General features: G+C 44.4%; 1 protein-coding gene across 1 annotated transcript; it reads left to right on the forward strand.

The window, feature by feature from the left end:
* Nucleotides 1-252: 252 nt before the first annotated feature.
* Nucleotides 253-12,506, forward strand: alx4a (ALX homeobox 4a; the record flags this gene model as incomplete). Its single annotated transcript, XM_079736668.1, is given in 4 exon segments — nucleotides 253-601; nucleotides 11,572-11,588; nucleotides 11,590-11,700; nucleotides 12,174-12,506. Coding segments are annotated over 4 exon segments (810 nt in total).
* Nucleotides 12,507-16,427: the final 3,921 nt, after the last annotated feature.

Genomic DNA, 16,427 nt, shown 5'->3' on the forward strand with positions numbered 1-16,427 from the left:
AACCTGAAGGGGGGTTTGGGTGTTTGGTTCCTGGAAAAGATCTGAATCGTGTTATAATCAGAGCCAGCTGTAGCCGAGTGTAAGCCGAGTCGCTTGAGTGTGTGTACGCGCACGCGTATTTGTGTTCATTGGTTTGAGGTCGGGGAGAGAGGGTATCGGTTCGCTACCCATTCCGAAAGTTTAAAAAAAAAAAAAAAGGAAAAAAAACGAAAGCTTGGACTTTATTTTTTCCTTCCTTTGACATTTGTAGGCATGGAGGCAGAGGCGTGTGTTTCATACAGCGACATGACATCCATGGATCCGTATTACAGCTCCTCCGCAACGCAAGGTAGGGAGCACCCAGGCAACGCGTTCAGGACGTCCCAGACGGGGGACAGCAAAGCCTTCAGCCCGGCGATCTGGCCCCACAAAGGTCACGCGTACGGAGACAAGTCCCGCGGTCCGTTCCAACAGGAGGGCATTCATCAGTCATTGGATGCCAGTGTCGGGGAAGGCACCTTCAGCAAACACCACCTCTTCATGCAGAGATCTTATTGCAAAAGCCCCTCCGAGGAAGCCAAACTTCACCAGGGACACAACGGCGCGCTCATCCACAGCTATGGTGAGTACGACGCGATGCACAACGCACCCCAAAAAACACGTCTGCTGGTGTGTTTGGTTTTTTATCAAGTTGTCTTTTTTGGGGTTTGTCTATTCTTTGTCGAACACATTTCTATCGTTTCGCGCAATGCCCCCAACCCATACGTCTCCATCCTCCAATGGGGCCACCGAGTCAAATGTGGGTTCAATTTGTTCCTATACAGAATGAATTGTGGGCTGCAGACTATCACTGGACGATCACTGTCATGTCGTTAACGAGTGGCTTCTACACAACTATCACGTTTTCCCATTTGATGATCGAATTAAAGCTTCGTTTAATGCGATAATCTTCATTGCAGTCCTCAATTTTAAAAGTGAATAGGACAATTGAGTTAACACGTTTTCAGACAGCAGTATAGAGGGGTCTCTGGACCACCCCGTTTATTGACATTCAGTTTAACTTGGTTGTTATGTCATTGGACCTATATGTATGTCTTCAAGTTTGTGACTTTGCTCGGTACGTAGAGGCTAAATCATAAAGACATATATTTAGCCTACATTTAGCCAATAATCAGATGCTTTTATCCATAGAGAATTTTTTTTGTCGGTATTTAATTTCTTATTTTTTAAATAAAGGAAATAGCACAATTGAAAAAGGAAACAGTCAATTTGATGTAATTTCTTGATATGACCGTTCTGCCGAGGACAATAAAAGTGGGAAAGCAATAAGGTAGACAGTCAATTTTGAGGGTTAATTGATAATTATCACACATCGCTGCATTGAACAACTTGTGGTCGAGCCAGCTAAAATGTAGCATTCAGACATAGATAATATAGTATTGGAAATTGCAAACACTTTTTTTGTACACGACACATGCGTGGAACATTTTGAATCGGCATACAATTAATTTATTGGAGGGAAAAGTACACAAATGGCTTGCAGACTATGCGTTATAGTTAAAATTTCTGCTTTCATTTAATTAAAGAAGGTCTAATAAAAAGATTAGTAGGCCTTTATTTGATCATCACATGCATGGCAACTCTGCGTTGGCCAATCGCAGTCCGGGGCACCACAACTAAAGTAAAAACAAGAACAAAATACAACAATAATAATAATATATTTATAATTATTATGATTCTAATAATAATAATAAAAACGCTAATAATAATAACTAACGCAAATTGGTGCCACACTCAAATATTCCACTTATTAAAAAATAATAGGCCTAATATAAAAATGCATTTAGAATTCTGTAAAGTTTAGGCCTACATGACAATACACATGACAATCTTTTTTTCTTCTTCTTTTAAGTCATCGAAATTTAACCATTAGTGTGAATGTCTCTAACCAAACCAAACCTCGAAAAAAAAGGCTTCAGTTTGTTATTCTGAATATTATTCAGGCTAAATATCCATCGAGATGATTTAAATCAAACTGACACAACATTAGAAGGACATAAAAAAAAGGTTTCCTCACATGAAATCATGGGCACCATAAATCTCTCAGCCTAAAGATGATTGCAAGAGGACATTCTTTATGCACTTCAGCGTTTGTTTCGTTTCAGCTTGCATCATCCACTAGTTTTACTGCGTGTAATTGTTATCGTATGCAACTTTTGAGAAAGAGAAATATGTGAGGCAGATGGGAAACTCCGCGATGGAAGTTCTCCGACAGCAGTGAGTGATACAGTTGCGTAAAACACCAGAATGGAGACAAGAAAGGAGAACGGCGCTGCGAGAGTTCGAGCGATAACGCAAATCATATGTCAGCGACACATGATTTGCGGATGACATTTGCGCCTCTATAACTTTCATACCGTCTCCAATTAAGTTCCCTTAACTCTCCGACGCAATAATATATAGTCCGACATTATCACTCAATTACTTGAGATGTGTTAATAATCGAATACAATAGATTGTCGACTATATACATTTTAATTTACTGGAAAATTCATTATTTGGGGCTGTTTGCAAACATCAAAGTTGATTTTATGTAAAACAGTAAGTAGGCCAAGTAAGTAAGAAAAGTCTGTCAATATTAAACCAAATAGTAAACCAAGAAATCAAATAAGTTTAATCGAATAATGCTTATGATTATAAAGTATTCAAGCCAGTATTCACATTATACGCAGTATAATGCAGTACTAAGACAGACAATTACACACCATAAACCTAGTTGACATCATTATATCATAATGGTTATTCAATATCTTTCATAAATCATGTGCAATAAACATTCGCAAATGTATTTATTTGTATCTTCTAACATTGAAGGGTGAACAGAGAGAAAGAGAGAAGGAGAGAGAGAGAGAGAGAGAGAGCAAGAGCGAGAAAGAGAAGAGAGGGAGCGAGGGAGGGCGAGGGCCTTTAAGAGCACCAGAGAAAATCAATTTAAAACTCCAGGGCCCGAAGCAGAACCTTTTGCAACATTCTGGCTCCAGTTATATCCAATACAGATTTAACCTAAAACAAAATAAAATAAATCCTCTGGATGCAGTCCTCAATGGCATCGTTTCATTTGTTCCCTCTGCATATGTTGCTATTATACTCCCCCATCAGTCTGCAGTTGATACTACCTTCAATTGAAGAGATACTGCACTTAACAGTGTGCAGAACCATTATACAATCTCTCCTTTAGCTGAAATCAGCTCTGTTCAACGTGTGGTGCTGCTTGTGGTGGGATGGAGATCAGTCAGTATGCACCAGGCCCTGGCGTCGGGCCTGTCATCTGGTCTCCGTGCACCAAACAACATGCCTTTAGCCTATAGCTAACCACTCCTAATGGCCGTCTCCATTGAGTGGCTGGGGCAGCGGGGCTGTAATGGGAACCAGCCCCTGGCACGGCCGCCGTAGCCCAGACACGGCCCACGTCAGCAGGTTGATGACATGAGTGGAGGTGACATGGGCTCAGGATCGTTTTACCCTTTGCTTGAGTTTTTTTGTTTTAGTAGTATGGGATTTGGCTTAGGAGCTGCACAGCTGAATGAGAGTGACTGCAGGGGGGGATTCATTCTGTGTCTTGCAGGAATATACAGTATAACCTGTTTCACTCGTCGTTAGAGAAAATAGGCTGATGTGAACTTGTTCTGAGCTGGAAATTATTGTTTTAAAAAAACACATGCAACATGGATGCATCGCTCTTGAACAGTTAATAAATACTGAAAATGTGAGGAGAGTTATGTTTGTTCTTAGACTGTCAGACAGAGAGCGGAATACTGGAGAGAAGGCCTCCAGTGGGATGGATTTAGAGAGAGAGAGAGAGAGGGGGGGGGAGAGAGAGAGAGAGAGAGAGAGAGAGAGAGAGAGAGAGAGAAAGGATATACACAAATAGAGAGGTGAGTTATCAGTCTCTCCGGTGCTCCTGTGTGCAGTCATTGTTTTGACACAGTCGTCATATTCTAAAGCCCAATGAGATGAATGGTGGACCATCCCTCAATGCTCGTGAACTCAGAAACTCAAAGTGGATTTCTACATGTTCGTCGGTCACTAAAGGAGACCTGTATAGAATTTCTTATCCATTAACATCTGAGCTGCTGTTTTTATTTTATTTTTCAACCCACTGTCAAGGAAGGAAACGTTTGCCAAGTTCATGAGATCTTAGTTCATGTCCTTGCAAGGTAAAACAAACTTACTCTGCTATAGTTGTGTGAGTTCTGTGTTAGTTTTTAATCATTTATTTCAGTAATTATTGTGGAGGTATTTCTCTCTCGTTTCATGCCAGGTTGTTCCTTGTGCCTAATTGATGGTGTTCATTAAACTCAGTAGGCTGACCCAAGACGCCCTATGCAATGTGTGGTGCAAGCAGGCACCACAACAGCCATTTAAATGACACTTTGATGTTTCCCCTGCAGTTTTCAACTGTGTATAATGTAATGGCTGTCCACACCCGAGTGTCTGACGGCGGAGATTTAACGAGGGGCCCTTCATCGTCCCGCAACCGACCATGAAAGCCCAACCGATGCACATAAACCTATAGAGATACGAGCATAGTTAGAATAACAATTAGCAAGGTGTGAAAACATTGCTGTTGAATTCATGTTCATTCAAAAAAAAGTTGTGGAATGTGATTACATGGCTCATTATAGTGAAAAAGTGTCTGCTATTTGATTGTTTGTTTTTCACCCCAAACTAGTCAATATTAAGCATAATTTTGTCGTTCGAAGTTAACTGGAAGTTAATGTCAGACCTAGTACAGCTAGCGGCACAATCAACATAAGACACCTTTAAATGTATGTTTAAATGTAAGTACATTTAAAGGTGTTTAGTGTGTAGTATTGAGTGGCATCTAGTGGAACAGACTTTGCAGAAATTGAAATATAATATTAATAGGTATGTTTTAATTAGTGTATAATCCCATGAAAATATGAATTGTTGTGTGTTCGTGACCATAGAATGAGCCATATATATACATCTACAAACGGAGCGGGTCCTCATCAATGGCGGCCCCCCTGTTGCTCCACCATGTTTCTACAGTAGCCCAGAACGGACAAACAGCTTCACAGAGAATGCGTTTGAATAAAAAAAACGGGTTTTGGCTAAGAGTTTAAGCAAAAAAGGGTGCGTTGTATCTGCATGACAGCATCCCATTGGTGATTATTTTCAAGCAACGTCCTTGTTCTGGAAGTTATAATGAGTGACGTTGTGCATGGGATGTGCCACACAATGTGGCGTCATACTATGCGGCCAAGAAGCTTAACTGTCTAGGATGCAGACATCAAATTCCACTTCTGGCCAGACAAAGCATCACTCATCCACACACACACACACCTTGGCATTATGCTAGAATTGTCTTAGAACCTTAACCCTCCCTAGGACACGTCTCATCTAGCCAGTGAAGACGAGCATTCTCTGTCCCTCCAGCAAAATCTGCCGAGAGGATTCAATTATAATGGAGTTTTACTTTTAAGTCCAAGTGTAAAATAGTGTAGCGGAAGGCAGCTCGCAGATGAGTGGGAATATTATGAATGGTGGTGCATTCTTTTATTCATCCATGATTTGGCGAGATTCGTTTTTAGAGATGGTTTTACCCATTCGATTATTTAAAATAGCCTATCACTGCTTTAGAGAAAGCTGGTATCCAAAACAAAATTGTTGCAATACACCTGCACACTGTCATGTATTCAAAAGCATCCAATATTCACGTACCGCAGTGCAAGTAAACATTGGCTTGTAGCACTGACTGCTATCATGTGAATGATCAGTAGTTATAAAAAATAACGATAATTGTGGGTCCATGAATGTAGTTTACCACTACAGATACAGTAAGATGTCCTACACCATGTACAGTACAGTACCAGATTGTAACCAATTTTTGTGGTGGCTTGAGCCGTCAACGATTTACAGTGGTGCGATTAAAATGAATGTTGCTTTTCTCAAAACGGGAACACCTGCTGGAACTTTACAAAATACAGGCCACCGTAGTTGTTGGAAAATGAGGGGTGATGGGAGGGGTATCCAGTTGTTTGCAGTCTGCAAACTCACCGCTAGTTACAAGAGAATTCTACACACTGGACCTTAATGCACTTACTTACATAACATTTTTTTTTTAATGGGGATTACATTTTTAAAAAAGCACATTTACCGTCTCCGGGCGTTTCCTTGTTTAATCAGGATGCTGAGAGGGGTTTGGCACTGCCCCCCCCAGAACCAGAACCAGCAACGATGTTCTGATGGCAGGGATAACAAGAAGGAGACTGTCACCATACACCATACACCAGCGCTGCCTAAGCCGCCAGTGGCATAGCGGAAAAACAAGGGCCTTTGATCAGCGGGGGGAAGGAAAAGCCCCAGATTTCAAACAGGCAGAGTCGGGGGACCTTTTGGGGGGGGGGGGGGGGGGGGGGGAGACATGGTGGAATAACCAGAGCATATTTGTGCCTGGGAGAATAAAAAGAAATGCTCTTGGTCCTTTCATGCCTAACAGGATGTGTCAGTATTTGGCCAGCCAAGAAATGCTAGGATCTTGTGAGACTCTTCCACCATAACATTGGTTCTGACGCCCCCCCCCCACATACACACACACACACACACACACACACACACACAATACCAGTGAAAGAGAGAGGTGTCCTGCAAGGTTGGGGATAAGTGGCATCCTCCAGCTGTAACCCTGCTAGAGTCAATGGGAGTACACAAACCCTTCAACAATGTGTTTATTACATGGTCATCTTGTCACTAGTCACGTCAGTAAAACGCCAGGGCATATTAGACTAGTGACTAACACCACTGCAAAAATTGTTGCATGGTCTGGCCGCCAATGATAACAGGCATGAGCCTCAGCAGGTCCAGAGTGAGGGGGCATTGGGAAGGTTGGAATTGATGCTGGCAACAGAATGGCCTCCCGGTCTCTACTGCATGCTTCTTTGAGATCTGTTCCCTGTTTGGCCTTCGCAAGAAATCTTATTTTCTGTTGTTCAATTCCTGTGTGTGTGCGAGTGCACATTCGCATGCGTGCTTGACGTGAACGTGTGTGTGTGTACAAATTAAAAAAAGTGTGCGCCAGAAGTTCCAGGATTGTTCCTTTTGATTTATGCAAATCAAAGTAATTGATTGATATTCTTCCTGACAGCAACAGGAGAACCAAACCGTTCCATTAAAGTGCATAGTATTCTCTGTCCCCACTAGAAAGCACAAGAGAAGGGCACTTCCCAGGGAGAGTTGGCAACACTCAACTGCCCATTTGAGTCAAGCCTGAAACCACTATATAAACATCCACATATGAAATATGGCATTAAGAGTTTCCAATACAACTGAGGGATGTATGTGTATGTAAACATCTAAAAAAGGAGCCATGGTGTATAACTGATTGTTTGTACTGACTTAAGAGTTGGATGGGAAGGGTGCTGTCGAAGACTGAGGCTTGAGGAACATTGTGCAGTCGGCTGCCAACCTCGGATAGCATACTGACACACACAGGGCTATGGAAATTTACGATCTGTAAAGTTGGCTGAGGTTTGTTCAGGCACGCGGGAGTCATGGGGATTGTGTGCATGTGTGTGTGTGTGTGTGTGTGTGTGTGTGTGTGTATGTGTGCGTGTATAAGAGAGAGGTGGACAGCAAGAGTGTGACTTTTCCGTGGCCAAAAGAATTACGAACATCAAATGACTGTTGAAAGAAGGTTGCCAGGTGACTTTGCAGCTCCGCAGACCTAAAATATGAAATGTATGGTTTCAATAAAGACCAAAATCCAGAAGGAAACAAGGTGGAACTGCAGCCAGAATGTCTTTTCCCCATCACACAACTGCATGATATATGAACTGAAACGCTCTCCCAGCAGATTACACAGCCCATTCACACAATTGTTCACATAAACGACCACTTAGAGCAAGTCATTCTGTTTCGCCTCGGCCTATCAAAACTCATCCATTACTACCTTGATCTTCAAATTCTCACAAACGATAGCTCAAGTCTCAGGAAATTGTGAATAAATACAAAATCTAATATCCCTGTCACACACATCCGTCTTACTTTCTCTTTATAGTTCCTCGAGAGCACACGACAAACGATGTGAATGATTGTTTGTTCATGGCGTGAAGTTTAAATAACACAACCGGTAACAATAATGCTGTTCCCTCCACTCCATTCCCCCTGCAGGTAAGAGCAGCTCAGCACTGACCGACTCCGACCTAGCTCCCACCTCTGACTCCCCGGGAATGGACGGCGGCTACCTGAGCGCCAAGGACCAGGGCGGCCACAAGGGCCCGTCCGATAGGGCGGCGGGCGCCGACCCCGCCACCTCGTTGGATCTCAAGGGCGACGGGGCGGGGGACAGCAACAAAGGCAAGAAGAGGCGGAACCGCACCACCTTCACCAGCTACCAGCTGGAGGAGCTGGAGAAGGTGTTCCAGAAGACGCACTACCCGGACGTCTACGCCCGCGAGCAGCTGGCCCTGAGGACGGACCTGACGGAGGCCCGCGTGCAGGTAGGAGCTGACAAAAGGAGCTGCTGCTTTCAATCACAGACACGGGAGCGCAGAGGAGGACAGGCCCGCCGTTGAAATACAAGCTTATTTATCTTCCTGGTCGAGTGTCATAAAAAAAACACAGAATGATGAATGGGTCTCTCAGCATGTGCACCTCACCAGAGATAATGTCACTCACAGGAACAGAGGCACAGATTTATCTGATGATGTGGGAGTCCGAGGTGGGGAGACAGCCGAGGGGAGTAGCAGCATAACATAGCATAGTGGGGCCGGGGGGGTGTGTGCGTGTTGGGGGGAAGGGGTTTGGCCGGCCTATGCCTCATATGTTCATTGTCAAGAGAGCAGATTTTTCATCAACATATGAGCAGACACTCTGTGGAGCCTGTATGGCCTGTGGCTGAACCGTGAGACTCCTGGACCTGTGATCTCAGCCCTGCTCCAGGCTGGACGGGCCCCCGAGGGCCCAGGGGCCCTTCCCGTGACCTCAGAGCCTCATTTGCATACAAAGACCCTTCATGACCCTGCATTCCAAAAGGATAGCCAACGCTTATAACAAATAAGTATCCCTGTGTGCATGTGTGTGTATATCTTGTGTGTGTGTAATGTGAGTGGGTATCTATCTAACCCTATCTATGTGTAATATGAACGTTTGCGTGTGTGTATGTGTATGTGTGGGTGTGGGCGTGCGTGGGTGTGTGTGCTTGTCTGTGTGCATGTGCACATGGCTTGTGCATCAGAGACGACCAAAAGCCCCAGGATTCCCAGTGTTTTTCTTTCATTAATATCCTGTTCGGAGAAGCATGTGTCCCTGTTATGATCTCTTGGGTTGGTGTGAAACCCTTCACTTTGACTTTAAGCAGGCAAATGGTCCTCGCTTTGTCATCTATCCCATTCACACGCTTGCCGATACAACAATAGTTGAGTCATGTTTGAAAAATTTGAAAAAAAAAAAAAAACATGGCACATATGAGTCAACATACAAGTAACGTTGGAAACACTGCTGAACCTTTCCCAGAAATGTGTTAGTCTTTGCTGGAGAGAGTGGTTAACTTTGTTGATATCAGCAAAGCAAGCTCAAAGGCCCTTTGGCTGGGGAGCTTCATTTTCTAAAGTGTTAACGACAAGCAAAATGTCTTGTAAAACAATATTAGACACAGATTAAAATCGTTTCTTCTTTCTTTCAACATGACATTTCTGGAACACTGATCAGAACGAGCCTAAGGCGCTTGAATCACAGGAAATGTGTGCAGCCAAAGGGTTATAACTCAGCTCTGAGAGACTCTGAAGGTATGCTGGTCTGCTCTGCGCCTCAACACCATCACAGGCCTACCGGCTTCAAGTGGACCGGGCTTTATGGCCCCTAGATCTCCCAGCGGCCCTCTTAAACACTCAAGTAAAAAAAAGATAAAAGACCCAGAAAGCCTCCTCGGTTAAAGGACGGGTCTGTGGACTCTCTTATTCCGGTCAGTCACACGGCGAGGAATTCACAGCTCATGAATTAAGGTTGGAGGTGGACAGACGGTGTTGTAAAGAACAGGGGGAGGAAACGGCTGAAATGCCTATATACAGTACTGGTAGAAGGCTGGGCACAATGTCGAACGCTCCGGTTTCAAACTATCTTTTGGCAGCGCATATGAGCGTAAACTACCGACAGTCATGTCAAACAACGTCCTCTTGGGGTTCTCAAATAACAAAACAGGAGATGTTTGGTTTATAAATAAAAAGAGACTAGAGATGTTTGTTTTTGGATCCTTCCACTTTCAAAGGGTAAAAGTAGGCTCAGCTCTGAGGCATATGCGCCGCAGATACATCGGAAGGTCAGAGTTCACAAGGTCAGGGGTTCCAACAACATCCCATCCCTCAACTCACTGTCCTGTCCGACCCCGGCACTCCCACTGCTCCCACAGAACCAGGATGGCTTCTTCAAACCGGGGGCCCCCCATCAGGCAAACACAGGTGTCTGTTAGTGAGATATCGAACCAAACCATAGATATAGAGAGTCTCTGGTACGACACACGATTGGCTTGCACAAGTACAGCCAAAGAAAATAGAACCTCAGCCTCAACCGACATACATTCTGCATCTCTTTGTTCTCCAAGAATACAGAATGGTAACCTGTGTCCAAAGCATCCATGTAACAGCTGGCAACATAAGGTTTTGGAAAATATCAACATGAGTTTGAAAAGTGCTTGTGGAAGTGGTTATAGCTATTGGGCTAGCCAGACCTTGTGCTTATAGAGTTTTCTAGAAAACCTGGGCTACCTTCACAGGGGTTTGTTCCTCGTGACAACACTGTTGCATGGAGGTTGACACGAGCTGCAGAAGCAGGTTATCAATCCTCGGACGGGGTCAGAGACTTCAAAGTGTTTCAGCTACGTACAGTTCTCCTGCTGAGAAAGTGTTTGGCAGCACCTCTGCACTCTTTCTATGGTCTGCAACATAAATAAAGGCTCACTGTAACTCTCTCAGCTACTTTAGCTGTCAAGGTCTTTACCAATTACTGTCAGAGCTGAGCATGCACAACACCAAAATATGCACCTTTTATATAATGGCCAACAGACCGTATTCTAAACAACGGTCTAGCAGCGTATGACGGAGCAGCAGTGCTGGGACAATGTAGGGAGGGACATGGGCTGGCCCATGATTCACTTTTCAGGTATTATTCCTGGCATAGAGCTAGGGGAGTTACTGTTGGAGCATATGGTGACCTATAGCACACCCCAAAGCAAAATAGGCAAGATGAAGTAAGGGTGAAGAAGAATGGACTTATCTGGAACACATTGAAGTGTGTCCAATGCATGTGTCTGTGTTCTTTTGGTTGGCCGTTTGGGGGATTCAGCAGAAAATCTGAACTATCAGAAAGTTCTAATCCAATCTCTCTTTCTCATTTCCCAAACTGACAGAAGCGGCTTATAAAAGATAATGAATGAAGAGTCTGGGAACATTCGGTCCTGTAAAATATTTCTCTTGTGTTACTTTGTTTTGTAGTTTTCCAGATGTCAAACAACTTTCCCCTAGCCTTTAAGCACACGCCTGCAAAATGGAACTAAACTTATTGTTCACCATCCAGGTGTGGTTCCAGAATCGTAGAGCAAAGTGGAGGAAGAGGGAACGCTTCGGTCAGATGCAGCAGGTCCGAACCCACTTCTCCACAGCCTACGAGCTGCCCCTGCTGACACGCCCCGAGAGCTACGCCCAGGTGAGCTACAGCTCCGGCAAGGTCCCTACAGATCTGCATAGACAATACAGATCCCCATAGACAACACAGATCATCATCGACAATAGAGACAATACAGATCCCCATAGACAACACAGTTCATCATCGACAATATAAGTTATCGTCGACAATAGATATCATCACAGACATTAGAGACCCCCATGGACAAAATAGATCTCCATAGAGAATAGAGATCCCCATAAACAACACAGAGATCCTCATCGACAATAGAGATCATCAAATGAAAATACAAAATATTGAACATAGAAGTAGCCTACTAATCAAAAAAACGACACGGAAACAACACTAAAACTTACATCCTTGCCCTCTGTGGAGAAAAGCTTGGATGTAAATTCTGTTAGCACAATCAGTGGTGTGTTGTCGACAGACCTCCCAGGAGTGTGATCAGCTGGACTGACCACTGCAGGGTTGGGCCGTGTGTGTGTGTGTTCCAGATCCAGAACCCGTCCTGGATCGGTGGCAGCAACAGCGCCGTGTCCCCGGTGCCCGGTTGCGTGGTGCCCTGCGACAACGTCAGCCCCTGCATGACCCCTCACCCCCACTCGGCCAGCGGGGTGTCCGACTTCCTGGGCATGTCCAACCCGGGGGGTCCGCACGTTGGCCAGGCGCACATGGGCGGCCTGTTCGGGGGTCCCCCTCCGGGCATGGGGGGCGGAGGCATCAACGGGTACGACCACAACATGGACCCCGACCGCAAATCCTCAAGCATCGCTGCCTTGCGCATGAAGGCTAAAGAGCACAGCGCGGCTATATCCTGGGCTACATGATGGGCTGTAGGCCTGCCGTCTGCTGGGACTAGGGATGGGGGGGGGACAGTGTCTACTTCAACTTGCCGCGGAGAGACTGGGCACTTAAAACGATAAGAATGATGGAGACAGTGACTACCTTGTGATGGAGACAGTGATGGAGGTGAATACGTGAAGGTAAATATGTTAATATATGGTTGGGAAAAAGATGATTCATTGACTTTAAGAGGAAGCCGTGGCTCCTGTTTCAAACCAGTAGCTTGGGGCAGTCTTCTAGGCGGTAGAGTGGAGGAAAGCACTAGCAATGACGAGGAAGTGTTATGTTTTGTTTGCTGGGAAACTGTGGACATGTTACAGTGTAACTGTACAACCAAGGCCAATGCAAATTTGCATAGAAATGTACCATGTTGCAAATAAATCCCTGCACATATTTGCTACAAAAAGAAACAACAAAAACTGAAAAAAAGAATAACAAACACCAGGTAATGCTGTTTGTACAGAACCGTTTATTGGCATTTAGTCTTTTTTTTAATGTTTCGGTATTTGTTGATTTTTTAAAACATGTTAATTATTTAAAACGATACTGTTTTTTCCTATGATTTTGGGAGTGATACTGAATTTGGCTTACATCCATAGTTATTTCCACGTTCCAAAAAAAATGAAATACAAAATGCACATTATTCAAACGTTAATGTTTATCTCCATCGCCACATGCAGAGTTGCATAAAAAATGTGTTCAGGCTCAAGATAGCTCAACAGTTTATACAGAGAAGGTTGGTGGCAAGGGTGTACTGAACCTCTTCCAACACAAAGTGTACTGAACCTCTTCCAAAACAATCCCCTCTGACTCCTCTCCGCTGGTTTCACCACTTCCCCCACCGCTGGCATGGGCCCTAACCTATAGATCACCCATCTTAAGTCAGACAGAAGAAGTGCGGTTTTGTTCTAGTTGTGGAGAGAGCAAGGTGGAGGACAGGCGTGGGGGGGGGGGGGGGGGGGGGGGAGCGACGAGTTCCACCTGTCTTACTGATGTCCGATGTAAGAGGAAGAGGAAGGCGGCAGGAGGAGTAGGAGGAGGAGGAGGAGGTGCGTGCGTGCGTGTGAGGAGTAGGAATAGGAGTAGGCTCCTATTCCTACAATCCTCACTGCTTTCTTAGGGAGCAGAGTTGGCCGTGGCCTGACTGCAGTAGAGACCCCGCTCTGTTTGACGAGAGGAAGGAGTGGAGTGGAAGTGGACCCGGCCTGTTCTCCAACCCCCCCCCCCCCCCCCCCCCCCCCTCATGGTTTTGGCTCTCTCAGGGGAGAGTGGGAAGCAGCCCACTGTTCGATGGCCCTTCTGCCAGGAATAACAGCCAGAGATCAGTAGCTGGCTACCTTTGAGGCAGGGGAGGCGGCGGCTGGAGTTTCACACACATTTGTTTGCGTTGACACTCTTCCCCAAATACTGAAAGGTTGGCAGTGTTCAGCAGCCTATGGGACAGAGCGGTCGATTGTCTGTGTGCTTTGCTTTGGTTTTATTGTTTGGAGGAAGAATTTTTATTACATATGACTTTGTCTTTTCAAAAGTGAGGTTCCACGAGACACACAATTAAAGCCCTGATTTACTTTCAAGAATCAAAGGAATAATACAGTTTAAACACTTTAAGCCTATTGCTGTTGTACAGTGCATCCCAGGTCCTTTTTTAATTTATTGTGCAGTATTTCACGTTGCTGTTGCTAAACACAAGCAAAACTCTCTGTAGCATCAACCAAGTATCCAATATTAGTTTAATCTCCATAACTCTAAATGAAAATATATCCTAGAATGTGTTGGACGACCTATAACCCATACAAGTTTTTATAGCTGCATTACTCCTTTAAGTCCTTCTTTCTAATGCTCTGATGAGGAAGATTTGAGTATGAATGAAGACCACACCCTGATGCGAGGAGACACATTGGATCAAATAAAGCCAACAGTGCCTTAAAAATAAGGTTATATTCTCTTTGTTTAAGATTTTAAAATATCTATATTTTAGAGCTCTTTTAAATATGAATAGAAAATATAGAATGACATTGTGGCCCGAAACATCATATTTGGCAAATCATAGCTGTATTGATGCTAAGATCAGCCTGAACATGATGATATTCAACCATAGGCGGAAATAGCTTTGCTGGTTCCGCTCTAGCCTCATGTTGTCCCCATGCAACTGATAACCTCGATGCGGCCACTCAAGCTGAGCCGGGGGCTGAGCTGTCTGAAGTTTGAGCCCAGAGTCATTAATTTCTTGGCAGGAATCTGAACAGCAACAGTTTGAGTATAGAACCACCAGCATGCACGGATGAAGCATTCTAGCAGATCTGGTTCCCCTTTGGAAAATATGAAGAGACGTGTGAGCGGCAATGGTGTTGTTATGCAGAGACGAGGAGAGGAGAGGGATGAGGGAAGATGAGGTGCAGGTCAACAACATCTATTACTAGCAGAAATACATGTGGTACATTATGCGGTGCTTTTCTTTTTCCGGGTCTATATTTACCAACCAGCTTTAGATAGAGAGCTTATACTTTGAGCTACACCTCAAGGAAGCAATGGGCATTACTTAAACTGAACCACATGCACAGTTCTGTCTGTAAAGCAGGAATTTGGGGTAGAAGTGGTCGACATTGCCGATCACCTTGAGGGTTTCAGGCTCTCTGCAGCTTCATGTTCCTTCACGGTTACTACGAGTATAGAGACAGAGTTGCAGGGCCCCTCCTGATCTCTATCAGAGTGGCTGCCGGTCGGGCTACAGCGTTGTTCCGCTGTTCTGGGAATGAAGGACAGTGCACACAGCTGTGCTCAGGGGGTAAATGCAAAACAAACATGCCTTACACATGCTTCCCCCCCCCCTACCCCCTCAGCTGTCATGGTTCTACTTTCAAAGGGACCCCCACCCATCCTTCCACTAGGGTCTCTTCCTCCTCCTCTTCCTCTACTCCCGCCCCCCCCCCCAAAGGCACAGCCGTGGAGCCCAGCCAAGCCAGGCAGGACTTTTAATTAACACTGGGACATGTGTACGGTGGCTTGTGGGATTGTGTGTCGGAGCAGACTTGGATGCCTGTCTTCTCCGGACAGCCATGGTCAAGGAGGACACCGACGGTGGTCCCTTGGGTAAATTGGGGACGGTGGGAGAAACAGTTGTTAGGCCAAGTTGTATTGAGGACCTCTCAGATGGTGCTGATTGTAGCCCAGGTCAGACACGATCAAGACACGACAATCTTTTATCCATTTTAAATCTCAGTTGTATTGGTACTTATTACTTATTAATGGGTTGATATTACTCTCTAGAACGTTGCCGAAATCCCCTGCCTGGCTCTCAACGCCCTGAAGATGCCATATCTCATATTTCTCATTTTCAAATACTACTGAATTAGACAGTATCAGTATAGCGTGTATAAATCGTGTGGTATTGTGTGTGTGCATATTGAGTTGTATGTACATGCCTCATGGACTGGAACATTTTGAGACCCCTGGAAATACTAATGTTGGATGCAATTTAAGTTTGATGTTTTGGAGTGTATCTTTGTGTTTATGATTTCAGTGAAACTAGTACTTTCTGCATTGAGTTTACAAGCTTTTTTGTTACAAATTGTTACTTTCTTTTTTGTTTTGCCGAGATATGGAATAACTATATGAATGCGTTTCCCAGGTTTTTACAAGTTTTAAAGACTTTGAGCTGTCATACGAGGCTTTTAAAATGCCATGACTTTTTATGTCCTCATATACGTTTTGTGTGCAAATAAAGTACATTAAGTTATTGCATTTGTATTTGTAATTGTATTTGTTGAAGTCAGAAAAAGTCAGGATCATTATAATGAAACAAAATGCATAGGAACAAACAACCCCTGCCTTAAATAATTACATGGGTGTACACTCAAGATATTCACATATCCAAATAAAAAAGAAAAAAAGATCATTTAAAATAA

The sequence above is a fragment of the Pollachius pollachius genome, assembly GCF_949987615.1.
Source record: "Pollachius pollachius genome assembly, chromosome: 5".
Classification (NCBI taxonomy): domain Eukaryota; kingdom Metazoa; phylum Chordata; class Actinopteri; order Gadiformes; family Gadidae; genus Pollachius; species Pollachius pollachius.